Genomic DNA, 13,815 nt, shown 5'->3' on the forward strand with positions numbered 1-13,815 from the left:
TCGTTCCAGATTTCTCCACCTCTGCTTAGGGCCTCCTAGCCCATTCATCGTCAGGCCTCTGTCCAACAGCTTTCTAGGCTGTTTCCTTGCTATCTGCACTTGCCTTCGCAGGGTCTACTAAGAACACACCTCTCCTTTCCCGTCTCCCATGACAGCACACCTGAGAGGGGATCCGCCCAGTCAGGACAGGAAACCTACTGAAATAAAAGGGCGGTACCTCTCCCTCGCTTCAGTTGGGTTTCCTGCCCTGATAGGAGCCCTAGTTCTGGGTTGCCCGCTCTCTTATTGTCTGGCTGCAACAAATAGAGGATCAGTTGAAATCTAAAGTGCCGAGAGAAGAGGTCCTAGCCAATATGGCAATGGCACAAGGAGCGGCAGCTTTCATAGCAGATTCCTCAGCAGACTCTGTAAGACTAGCAGCTAGGGCAGCGGGATTGTCTAACGCGGCAAGACGTGCCTTGTGGTTAAAGGGGTGCCCAGGGGACTTACCCTCAAAAAATAGACTTTGTTCAATTCCGTGCGACGGCAAATTCCTCTTTGGTCAGAAGCTGGAGGACATTTTAGAAAAAGCAGGCGACAAGAAAAAAGGTTTTCCTCGCTTTCTGGTGGATATCAGAAGGCCTTATTTTCGGAGAGGAAAATTTAATAGGGGTCGCCCTCCGGGAGATAGAAGGAACTGGGACTATAGAGATAGAAAAGGATCTGGGTACATGTTTAAGGGCCCCTCCACATCGACAAAAAAGCCCTCCCAATGACGCCAAACCAGAAGTAGGGGGAAGGCTCTCTTTCTTTCTTCACGCCTGGTTAAGTATTTCCCCCAGCCATTGGGCGTTAAGTGTTGTCAGCGACGGACTAAAAATAGAATTTATTCATCCACCTCGACAGACTTTTGTGTTGACACCACACAGAAAACTTCCGGAGGAACAGCTAGCTCTGGAAACAGAGGTATTGGGGCTAATTCTAAAATGGGTCCTAGTAGAAGTTCCAAGGGAAGAGGAGGGAGAATGTTTTTATTCCCCTCTCTTTTTCATAAGTAATCCAGATGGCTCGCTAAGGACTATTATCAACTTAAGAAAACTCAATCGGTCAATAATAAATTACTCCTTCAAGATGGAGTCGGTAAACTCAGCGATAAAGATGCTGTTCCCGGACTGCTTCATGGCAGCTATAGACTTAAAAGACTCTTACTACCATGTCCCAATTCATCGGGACTATCAAAAATTTCTGAGGGTAGCAGTGTTTGTCCAAGGGCAACTCAAACACTACCAGTATGCTGCCTTTCCATTTGGTCTATCGATAGCGCCAAGAATATTTACAAAATTAATGTCAGAGGTCATGTCCTTCCTCCGTTCCCGGGACATAGTCATCGTTCCATACCTAGACTTCCTTGTAATAGGCAGGTCAGTGGATCACTGTCTTGCACAAATAGAAGAGGTGACTACGACCCTAGCAGTATTAGGTTGGGAAATAAATGTCGCCAAGTCGAGATTAACACCTGAGAAAGTTCAGTCCTTCCTGGGGTTGGTTCTGGACTCCACGCGCCAACTCTGTCTCCTGCCAGAGAGCAAGGTATCCAAAATACAAAGTCTTGTAAAATTGGCGATACATCAGCCTGTAATGACACTGAGGAAAGCGATGTCCCTGCTAGGGTAACTAATATCCTGTATTCCCGCTGTAAAATGGGCACAGTTTCACCTAAGGCAATTATAGTGGGAGGTCCTGTCAACACAAAGATTGTTAGAAGGGCGTTTGGAGGGAAAAATTCACCTTTCAGTAGGCGTCAGAGATTCCCTAGTCTGGTGGTCAGTAAGGGATCACTTGAGCTCAGGGGTTCAGTGGCTAACTACGATAGAAAACGTGATCACAACGGACGCGAGTGGTACAGGATGGGGTGCACATCTAGGGACCCTTTCGATACAGGGATCCTGGTCCCATACAGAAACACATCAGACATCCAATATAAAAGAGTTATGGGCTGTAGAAATGGCAGTAAAACATTTCCTTCCTATCCTTCAGGGTCGTCATACCAGAGTTATGTCCGACAATTACGCAGTAGTAGCCTATATCAACCATCATGGGGGAACGAGGTCCCTTTCACTTATGGGGGCAACATCTGTGCTTCTTCAATTAGCAGAATCTCACCTACTGTCCCTCACAGCTCTGCACATAAAGGGGGTCAAAAACACGAAAGCGGACTACTTAAGTCGCAAAAAGCTAAGACAGGGAGAATGGTCGCTGAATCCCAGGGTATTCCAACAAATAGTGCAGGCCTGGGGCAAACCGGTAATAGACTTATTTGCCACGCTTCACAACAGGAAGGTGAAGAGGTTCTGCTCGTTAGACCCGAGGGGGAACCCGGTTGCAGTAGATGCCCTTCAAATACCGTGGAAGTTCAGCCCCGCTTACGTGTTTCCAGCGATAGCATTAATTCCGGTAGTAGTAAGGAAGATCAGAATGGAGCAGGCAAGAGTGATTCTGATTGCTCCATTTTGGCCGAAAAGACCATGGTTTTCTCTCCTAAGACAAATGTCGGTAACTGATCCATGGATCCTACCAGAGCTTCCGGACCTGCTTACCTAGGGACCAGTATACCACTCTCAAGTGAAGGGCTTCCATCTGGAAGCCTGGAATTTGAGAGGGCATTACTAAGCGGATAGGGATTCTCGTCAGGGCTAGTCTCCACCCTGTTGAGAAGTAGGAAGCCGATTACATTGAGAATTTATGGTAGGACATGGAAGAGGTTTCTAGAGTTTTTAGGACAACCTTTGTCGGATGAGGCTCCTGTGGGTGCTATTTTAGAGTTTCTACAAGCAGGCTTACAACTAGGGTTGGCAACCAATACGCTTAAGGTTCAAGTATCAGTGTTAGGAGCTTTATATCATTGTAATTTAGCCTCCATTAAGTGGGTAGCCCGTTTCATTAAATCATGTCGTAGGTGTAGACCTGTAGTAATTCAGAAAATTCCTCCCTGGGATTTAAATCTCGTTTTAGATGCTCTAACTAAAAGTCCTTTTGAGCCTTTGCAAGAGTTATCGGTAAAATTTCTCACTCTAAAAACAGTGCTATTGGTAGCTTTAACATCCGCACGTAGGGTGAGTGACTTGCAAGCCCTATCCCTTTGTCCTCCATACACTCAGATATATGACGACAGGGTGGTTCTAAGACCAGATCCGGCTTATCTACCTAAGATAGTTCTTAAATTTCATAGGAGTCAGGAGATTGTATTACCCTCATTTTGTGTTAATCCTAGAAATCCAGGTGAGGAAAGGTTTCATACTCTTGATGTAAGGAGGTCTATGTTACAGTACATATCCTTAACCAATCAGTGGAGGAAAGCTCAGTCTCTGTTTGTAGCTTTCCAGCGTAGCAGGAAAGGTCATGGGGTGTCCAAAGGTACTATTGCCAGATGGATTAGGGAGGCCATTAGCTTATCCTATGCTGCATGTGGCGTTCCGATCCCTGAAGGCATCAAGGCTCACTCCACCAGGGCCTTGGCTACTTCCTGGGCTGAAAAAGCAGAGGTATCGATTGATCAGATATGTAAGGCCGCTACCTGGTCCTCACCGTCTACCTTCTTTAAACACTACCGACTGAATTTATCTTCCTCTACTGACCTTACCTTTGGTAGAAGGGTGCTGCAAGCGGTGGTCCCTCCCTAAGGTGTTCCTTTCTCCAAAAATCTCTCAGGTGTGCTGTCATGGGAGACGGGAAAACACCAAGGTTACTTACCGGTAGCCGGTTTTTCCAGAGCCCATGACAGCACCTGTATATTCCCTCCCTTCTTTTTCACCCTTTGGTGCGCACTTTTAATTGGGTGTTTTTTGTTGTTATTATTATAATGTGGTGGTAGATTGCCATGTGAACTAACCAAGGGGGCCTCTCATGCTCTGAAAACCAACTGAAGTGAGGGAGAGGTACCGCCCTTTTATTTCAGTAGGTTTCCTGTCCTGACTGGGCGGATCCCCTCTCTCAGGTGTGCTGTCATGGGCTCCGGAAAAACCGGCTACCGGTAAGTAACCTTGGTGTTTCCCTGCCAATCTTCCATTTTTTCTTAGTCTTTCTCTCCCCTCTCTAGGGTACTGCTTTAGGATGTTCCATGGTTTCCTGTGTCCCCCAATGAAGCGATGGAGAAAAGAAGATTTTTGGTATTTACTGTAAAATTGTTTTCTCTGAGCCTTCATTGGGGGACCCAGCACCCACCTTCTTAGCTTTTTCTGTTGGAGCAATCTATTTTCATTTTAGGTCGTGTCTCCTACTGCTTTCACACTAACTGATCGGCTTGGCTCCGGTCGGTGGGTGTACACTACTGAGGAGGAGCTCACTTTTCTTTCTTGCCTGTTGTCAACCTCCTAGTGGCAGCAGCATACACCCATGGTTTCCTGTGCCCTCCAATGAAGGCTCTGAGAGAAAGATTTTACAGTAAGAACCCAAATCTTTTTTTTAATTAGCCCAAGTATTTTTTTATAGTTTCCACCAGAATTATATATCATGGAGTATCCACTGATTCTATTATTTCTTAGTAAAGGTTTTAATACTAGATGTTATAACAATATTGAATCGTAAAGCTTGTATATGCCTTTTTCTCTTATGATTAGGGTCTGGCAGAAAACAAAAGCTCACTGGGTCCAGAAGAAGTCCGAAAATCTGCTTTGACTTTGGTCATGGGTGCCTTGGATAATCCTAATCCTATCCTGAGATGTGCCGCTGGAGAGGCCTTGGGCCGAATGGCTCAAGTGGTTGGAGAGGCTTCATTTATTGCCAGGATGGCTCAATTTAGCTTTGACAAGTGAGTCTGTGAGGTCTGGGGGATCTGCAGTGAGCGATAGAACTGACTCTGGGTTTTATTCGAGCAATTATTGCAACTGCATTGCCTTTCATATGGTAAAGGGCATACATTTATTTCATATTATAAGGACCCGCACCATCATTACAATCAAATTACAAGGACCCACATTGTTATTATGACATATTGGCATTATCTTTATTGAAGTGGTCCGTAATCTGTGTTTTTCTACTAAATGTCTTATCTTTTATTTTAGAGTTTAGAGTTTTTTAGAGTTTATTATACTCAAAAGTATGATTGTTAATACCGTCCATCTTGGTTTCTTGTTTTACTAATCTAGGCTGAAGTCGGCTCGGGATGTGGTATCCAGAACGGGCCATTCGCTTGCGCTCGGCTGCTTGCATCGGTATGTTGGAGGTATTGGATCAGGGCAGCATCTGAAGACCAGCGTCAGCATTCTCCTGGCACTTGCTCAGGATGGCACTTCACCAGAAGTTCAGGTAAGAAAATATCATTTTCAAGTTCTTGATTATGTGACTTGATGTTTTCATTGTATCCATTGTGTTAATAATAAGAAATTTGCAGATCTTCAGCTTAGAAACTTTTTTTCAATTTTGTGCCCAGACTTGGTCTCTCCATTCACTTGCACTAATCGTGGATTCTAGTGGTCCGATGTATCGGGGTTATGTGGAGCCAACACTTTCTTTAGTGCTTACATTGCTGCTGACGGTCCCTCCCTCACATACAGAAGTGCATCAGTGCCTGGGTCGATGTTTGGGCGCAATCATAACAACTGTGGGTCCGGAGCTGCAAGGTAACTGTGGTATAGGAGGTCTGCAGATCGCCCAGTCACATAGGGGAATTTTCATTTTAAATAGTAATGCATTACTCCATGGTTGGTGGGGGTACAACATCTGGGACCCCACCGATCCAGAGAATGAAAGGCCACAGCATTGATGTAGTACTGCGGCCACTTCACTATTTTACTTTTCAGCCCTCAGCCACAAAGCTTTATTGGAAACTGTTCCCTCCTTCAAGCCGTGCAGGGACATTTAAAAAGGGCATATGATGTGACAACAGCGCTGTGGCCCCAGTCACTGGATCGGTTGAGGACTTTGGTTCCCTCATCCTAGCAATACACCATCACTTTATAATTTGAGAATACCTTTTGGGATGTCATGATCGTAACAGGTAATGGGATGTAAATGAAGAGGTAATACATTTCTTGCTTATAGTTTTTTGGGTTTTTTTCCCATCCAGAATCCAAACAAAAGTTTTATGATAATTGGTTGTACTTTTTGCAGCTACTATATAATAGAATAATAATAAGGGATATTCCTTTATAGGCAACGGACCAACAATATCTACCATTCGATCGTCGTGTCTTGTGGGCTGTGCAATCATGCAGGATCACTCAGACTCACTAGTCCAGGCTGCTGCCATCTCCTGCCTTCAGCAGCTTCATATGTTTGCCCCTCGTCACGTCAACTTGTCAAGTCTGGTCCCTTGTCTCTGTGTAAGTTTACATTTTCATAGCATGATAATTTAATAAGGGTATTTATAGAAATAGAAGCTGTGCTTAGATATAATCTAAGTTGTTTTGTTCATTTTTTTTTTTTTATAAAATTGGAATAACTTTCCATACCATGACTCAAAATAGAGGAAATAATGCATTAAAGTGGTTGTGGGGGAAAATACTTTATTGTAAAGGTGTCTACTTGAACAACCCTTTCTGAATCTCTATGTTTCCCCTCAGTAAGTAATAAGACCTATACTCACTGCCAGCACCATTCCAACAGCATCGGCACTGGGTCTCCCATGGATTGCATGACATTGTCACGCGATCCCTGCTGCCAATCCGCAACTGCTTCACTGCCCTCTTCTTCGGACAAATCAAGACATGTGGAGGAAGTGAGAGAGCAGGCGCAGTTCTCAATTCCACTGTATATCAATTATGTTCATAGGAGAGGAGAGTGAAGATTGGTCACAGGGATTACGTGAAATAACAATGTCATGCTATCCCTGGGAGAGCCAGTTCTGGTGCTGCTGGAAGGACATCCGCACCAGATGTGAGTATAAGTGTTATTATTTTATTGGGGTCAAACAGAGGGATTCAGAAGGGGTTGTCTGAGTAGTGACAGCCCCTTTAACGTATTTCAGTTAAACTAGGACAACAAATGTACAACAAATGCAATTTTTTATACAGTTTTGCAAAAATCTAAGTCCAACCACTGTATGTGAATTCACCCTTAAATATAATAATTTCTGTTTTAGGTTCACTTGGGCAGTTCTCATCTGCTCTTGAGACGTGCGGCTGTAGCTTGTCTCAGGCAGCTGGCCCAGAGAGAAGCAGCAGAAGTATGCGAATATGCTATGAATCTTGCTAAAAATGCAGGAGACAAGGAAAGTAGTGGCATCAGTAAGTAGAAATGTGATAAATTATCACGTATCTGTTTTACTTTAATTTAAAATCGTACTTAATATTAAAATATAAGTTAGGCTTCATTCAGACATTCATTGTTTTTGTACTTGAAAAAAACAAAGATTGTCATCAGTATTTTTGATCTGTGTTTCATTTGAGTTTGGTCAGTGTATCAGTTTTTATCATCTGTGTTTTATCAGTTTTTCTCATGCACAAAAAAGAAAACGAATGGAATTTCATCAAGGCTCAAGGGGGCGCCGATAGGTTATCCTGACAGTCAGGGGTCTGTAGAGGGTCCCCGTGCCTGTCGTTACAGTACCCTTACAGCCGCCCTTACTAGGTAATAAGCTGACTGATATGGCGGTAGATGAGGGGATGGTGAACTGGATAAGCGACTACCTGACGGACAGGCCGCAGGTTGTAAGGGTGGGGGAGGTGGTATCTGGCAGTGTACAGAGCAGTGTTGGAGCCCCTCAGGGTACAGTGCTGTCGCCCTTCCTCTTCACATTGTATACAGCTGACTTTCAGTATAAATTAGATTTTTGTCACCTCCAAAAATTCTCAGATGACTCAGTGATTATAGGGGGCATTTTGGGGGGCCGGGGGGAGGAGGAATATAGAAGGGTGGTTTCTGACTTTGTGAATTGGTGCCGGACTAACTGTCTAGAACTAAATGTAAAGGAAACCAAGGGGTTGGTGGTGAGTTCTAGAAAGAAAAAGGAGGATTACTTACCGATCAATATTGCTGGCCAGGAAGTTGAGATTGTTGAGAGCTTCAAATATTTGGGGGTTCACCTTCACAGTAAACTCGATTGGAGGTGTCATACAGAAAAAGGTTTACAAGAAGGGAATGAGCAGACTGTACTTTCTTCAGAAGCTCAGGTCATTCAATGTGTGCAGTAAAATGCTGGAAATGTTCTACCAGTCCGTTGTGGCAAGCGCCATCTTTTTTGCTATCATATGCTGGGGCAGTAGAGTGCGAGTAGCTGACGCTAAGAAGCTCAACAAACTTATCAAGAAGGCAAGCGCGGCTGTTGGCCTCCATCTGGACTCTTTTGAGGAGGTATTGGAGGATAGTATTCAGAAGAAGTGTAGGGCTATAATGATCAATAATAATACACACCCACTATACGAGCTGTTCTTGAAGCAGAAGAGCACATTCAGCAGCCGTCTAATCCTAGTAAGGTGTAAGAAGGAGAAATTCAGGAAATCGTTTGTACCTACTGCTATGGGGATGTATAATAGTTTCCCAAGGGTGGTAGACAACGACTGATTGCTGGTGTACTAATGTCAATTAACAGTGACTTATATACCTGAACTACCCACATTTATTTGTTATGTAATGTTGGTATACCTGTGCAAGATTTGTGTCCTAATAGTTTATGTACTGCTGTTTGTATTGCTGCTGTAATACCGTCATTTCCCCCGGGATTAATAAAGTGCATCGTATCGTATATACACATATGTGGTGTCACTGCATTCAAGCACAGCGTATTGAGAATAAAAAATGTACTCACCAGAATCCTGTTTTTTTGTCCGCCGAACCATTGCAATAAAATGCAATAAGCGGCTGTGAAAACATCGAATCTGCACCAAAATGGTATCAATAAAAACGACAACTCAAGGCGCAAAATTAAGCCCTTGCCAAGCCCTATATCTCAAAAAATGACAACATTACCGGTCTTGGAAAATGTCAACAAACACACATACTTTTTGTCATACATATTTTTTTATTTTTTTCACCACTTTAATAAAAAGAATAAACTAGACATGTTTGGTAACTCTGTACTCTTACAATATGATTCCCCCGGTTCAGTTTACAATATACTGAACGTGGTAAATAAAAAACCTCAAAAACAATTGTGGAATCGCACTTTTTTTCTAGTACACTATATGGTGAAATCAATAGTGTCATTCAAAAGTACAACTCATCCTGCAAAAAACAAGCCATCATATGGCCATATTGCCGGAAAAATAAAAAGGTTATGACTCTGGGAAGAAGGGAAGGAAAAACGAAACAAAAAAATGGCCATGGCGTGAAGGGGTTAATCTTACCTATAGTCTGTTCAAATCCATTGAAAAATAGAATAAAATCAGTGCCGATTGTTTCTGCCATATATCCAGTCCCCTGAACTCATCCTAAATCAAGTCAGGTAGAAGCTTTGGTTGCTGCCAAGCTCCTTTGTCACTGACACTGATGAGCTCAGAGTACTGGCGATGCGGCAGAAACACTTGCTCCTGTGATAAAACAGGCAGGGAGAAAAAATGTGTTTCTTCACAGAAAGGATCGGCTTTAATCCTGTCTGTATACTCTTTTGCTTTCTCCCAGGCCCAGGAGCTTTGGTATGATTAGATCCTGCACGTTCAGACGCATCCATTACACAGTACATAGCAGGGACTCATTTAAAAAATTCTCAAGACAAGAACATTTTTTAATACATCCAATTGTGGAACAAGTTTTTGCAAGATCTATTTATTAACATGTACTTTGTGTGGGACAAACCTCCTATATTTCCCTGCAGATATCAACATAACAGACACGGGCTTGGAAGGAGTGTTGTTTGGAATGCTGGATCGGGAAACTGACCGCAAACTGTGCTCAGATATACACGACACATTGGGTCACATGTTGTCTTCCTTGGCAGTGGACAAATTGTCTCATTGGTTGCTGCTGTGCAAAGATGTACTGGCAGCCACCAGCGGTATGTATCTGTATCTGTACTTGTTTTATGAATTGATTCTGGATTTCAGATGATTGCCATTATTCAGTGATGAAGACTACTTATTCCTCATAGATAATACTAAAAGGCTCATGGTTATGAGAACTGTGCAGAATTTCCATACTTTATTTAATCTTTTATTTAAAAACCTGTAATACATCTTCAGGTTGTTTTATACTTTTATATTGTTTTTTTTTAAGTATTTTTCTATCTGTTTTAACATTGTTGTTGTTATTTTTTCTCTTAGACGTAGGCACTACCAGCTTAGTAGCTGGAGTAAGGGACGAAGATACTGAAAAAAAGGATGAAATGGATGATGACACCATGTTCACCACTCTGGGAGATGATGACAAATCCAAACCATTTGTAGCCCCTCGTTGGGCCACTCGTGTATTTGCAGCAGATTGTCTTTGCCGGATTATCATGCTTTGTGAAAATGCTAATAACCCACACTTTGATTTAGCTGCTGCTCGGATCTTAAAAATGAAAAATCCTAAAAGTAAGATTTCATTTTATAGTTTTTATTTTCATTTTTAACATCAAATAGGATCTGTCCCATAATCTGTATACATCACGGAATTTATCACCGAGCCCTGATGAGCATGGTGTACTTACGGTACCTTGCAAATCAAACCTAGAATGACTTTGAGTCCAGCTATACACTGCCAGTTTTTATGAGTCCGCGTGTCTTCAGGCTGCATTCTCTATCCCCACCCACCTAGATTGATTGACAAGCTTGTTTCACTGTCCTCCCTGCTCCTGCTGCAGAAATCTTGCACCTGCTTCTAAGAAGCTGCAGTCTACAGGAGGATATCGCCCGTCTTCCAGCAGCACTTTCAGTGTGTAATATATGTCTCTAACACAATTTACCGCACAACCAAGTACAGTACAGCGTAAGATACTGTATGATAGTATCGCGTTCTTTAGGCATCACAGAGAACACTTGATTCATGGATGTCCATGCTGGGACCCACATTTGCTCTTACTGCGGAAAGATCCAATCCGTGCTCCTTGTAACTGCTGTGGCAGCTCCATCATGTGCAGAATGTCCCATTAGAATCACTATTTGCAGGATGCACAGCATAAATAGAAAAATATCTATGCCAGCTTTACTTGTAGCCCTAGCCCTTACCCAGTTACCCTACATTGACCCTACATTGGCTAAATATGCTGCTGAAACCCACACCATCGCTGATCTTCTAAAGGTCAGGACGCATTGGAAGGTGGGAGGCTAAGACTGAGCATTGCGGAATTGCAGCTCTGTCCCAGTGAGCTTCCTGGGGATGTGGTTTGGCGTGTATTGCTGTGAGTACGGCGGCCACATTAGTGCTGGATCTGGTTCTGCAGGGAGAGAGTGCACTAGGAACAACTCCCTGCCATACTTGCGAGTCCTGCCGAGTCTGCACGTGCTTCTGATGGTCATTAGCCTCTTATCCGGGCGCAAATCTGCTTCTCTTTTTTTTCCCGATGGAGCCACATTAAACCGGGAGTGCTTCCCTGGGTCTTAGTGCCATTTTGCTGATCCTGTAAAATAAGGATTGCACTAGTGTGAAGGGGCCTATACGGGAGCAGAAGTCTTCTGGGGGCTGGGAGTGAGGAATCCGGACCATAGTGATATAATGACCTGCAGTAATATGCTGGGGAAGAAGGACTGTTAGTCACTGGCCGACTTCCAACATTCAGGAAATTACTTCCATAAGTCATCATGGTGTGCAAAAAATTATGGCCGCGAAGGTCCAGAAGGTTCCTTGTGAGTGAGGTGGAGGATGCTCTTCTTCTGGTCCGTAGAGACATTAAAAACCATACACAACCTGTGGTGGCTTTGGTAGCTAAGGCGGATGACCTGGAGAATTGCCAAAGATGTAATAACATCAAACTGGTTGGGGTAACTGAGAATGTGGAAGGGAGAACCATGACAGTTTTTTGGAAAAATGGTTAATGGACATCTTCAGTAAAAAGGTAATCACTCCCTTGTTTGCAATGGAGGTCTACAAGACCTGAGCTGGCGGACAAACCGCCTCAGCCTGTACTGATCAAAATCCTCCCTCCACTATAAAACATAGGGACATTTTAGTAAGGAAAGCACGTGAGAAGCAAGATATTAGACTGGGAGTGCAAAAGATTTATTTTTCCTGGACTTCTAAGTAGAGTTCCAGCCCAAAAGATCTAATTTTCTGGGCATTGACAGTTATCCCAAGGCTGTGATCATAAAATTTCCTGTGCATCAAGGCAAAATTGCATGTTTTATCTTTGTCAAATTATCCACAAGGTTGGCAAACTAGGGCTTTGAAATAAACTGTATCAGTCTCAAAAAAGGAACTGAATAGATTTCATTTGAGGGAAAACTGTAATAATCACTAAAGCGGCCCAGCAGAAATCTGTGGACCTTGTCTGGTCATTAAGGTTGAAAATTACCCACATATGAACCAGTTAAGTTAAACCTCTTGTTTTTGGCTTATTTCATAGGTGACTCTTTGGTGTTACATCTTTCTGACCTTATTCGGATGGCTTTTATGGCCGCTACAGATCACAGTAATCAGCTGAGGATGGCTGGTTTGCAAGCCCTGGAGGATATTATTAAGAGGTTTGCTGCCGTTCCGGAGCCGGAGTTTCCGGGACATGTAATCTTGGAACAGTATCAGGCCAATGTAAGTCAGGATTGAAGTGTGTGATGCCCTTGCTCTCATCTTTAATCATTCTTCTATTTTGCTCATACCGAACACTACATCAAATCTCATTACTGAGAAATAGTAAGGCTACTTTCACACTAGCGTCGGTACGGACCCGTCGCAGTGCGTCGGGCAGACGTACCGACGCATGCTGTGAAGTAAAATCACAACGGGGGCAGCAGATGCAGTTTTACAACTCATCCGCTGCCCCATTGTAAGTTCCGGGGAGGAGGGGGCGGAGTTCCGGCCCCGCATGCGCGGTCGGAAAAAGCGGACCCGACGGACAAAAAAACGTTGCAAGCAACGTTTTTTTGTCCTGATTGACTGCAAAAACATGTCGCATGCGCTCTCTAACATGGTGATTGTTTTATCCTCAGGTGGGGGCTGCGTTACGTCCAGCATTTTCACAGGACACTCCCTCAGACATCGTAGCGAAAGCCTGCCAGGTATGGAGATGCATTCTGCTTGCATACAGTCATGGCCAAAAGTATTGACACCCCTGCAATTCTGTAAGATAATACTCATTTTCTTCCTGAAAATGATTGCAAACACAAATTCTTTGGTATTATTATCTTCAATTAATTTGTCTTGAATGAAAAAAACACAAAAGAGAATGAAGCAAAAAGCAAAACATTGATCATTTCACACAAAACTCCAAAAATGGGCCAGACAAAAGTATTGGCACCCTCAGCCTAATACTTGGTTGCACAACCTTTAGCCAAAATAACTGCGACCAACCGCTTCCGGTAACCATCAATTAGTTTCTTATAATGCTCTGCTGGAATTTTAGACCATTCTTCTTTGGCAAACTGCTCCAGGTTCCTGATATTTGAAGGGTGCCTTCTCCAAACTGCCATTTTTAGATCTCTACACAGGTGTTCTATGGGATTGAGGTCTGGACTCATTGCTGGGCCACCATAGAAGTCTCCAGTGCTTTCTCTCAAACCATTTTCTAGTGCTCTTTGAAGTGTGTTTTGGGTCATTGTCCTGCTGGAAGACCCATGACCTCTGAGGGAGACCCAGCTTTCTCAGACTGGGCCCTACATTATGCTGCAAAATTTGTTGGTAGTCTTCAGACTTCATAATGCCATGCACACGGTCAAGCAGTCCAGTGCCAGAGGCAGCAAAGCAACCCCAAAACATCAGGGAACCTCCGCCATGTTTGACTGTAGGGACCGTGTTCTTTTCTTTGAATGCCTCTTTTATTCTCCTGTAAAACTG

The 13,815-nt window shown here is 43.4% G+C and overlaps 1 protein-coding gene across 1 annotated transcript in view; it reads left to right on the forward strand.

The window, feature by feature from the left end:
- HEATR5B (HEAT repeat containing 5B) overlaps positions 1–13,815 on the forward strand; it is a 79,151-nt gene that overhangs the window by 33,776 nt on the left and 31,560 nt on the right. The window contains exons 18-26 of the mRNA XM_069769098.1: positions 4,596–4,786; positions 5,124–5,283; positions 5,408–5,597; positions 6,130–6,299; positions 7,058–7,202; positions 9,728–9,907; positions 10,173–10,424; positions 12,392–12,573; positions 12,972–13,040. Coding sequence (XP_069625199.1) covers positions 4,596–4,786; positions 5,124–5,283; positions 5,408–5,597; positions 6,130–6,299; positions 7,058–7,202; positions 9,728–9,907; positions 10,173–10,424; positions 12,392–12,573; positions 12,972–13,040 — 1,539 coding nt within the window. The remainder of the gene's footprint in view (positions 1–4,595; positions 4,787–5,123; positions 5,284–5,407; positions 5,598–6,129; positions 6,300–7,057; positions 7,203–9,727; positions 9,908–10,172; positions 10,425–12,391; positions 12,574–12,971; positions 13,041–13,815) is intronic.

This window comes from Ranitomeya imitator, chromosome 5 (genome assembly GCF_032444005.1).
Source record: "Ranitomeya imitator isolate aRanImi1 chromosome 5, aRanImi1.pri, whole genome shotgun sequence".
In the NCBI taxonomy this organism is placed as follows: domain Eukaryota; kingdom Metazoa; phylum Chordata; class Amphibia; order Anura; family Dendrobatidae; genus Ranitomeya; species Ranitomeya imitator.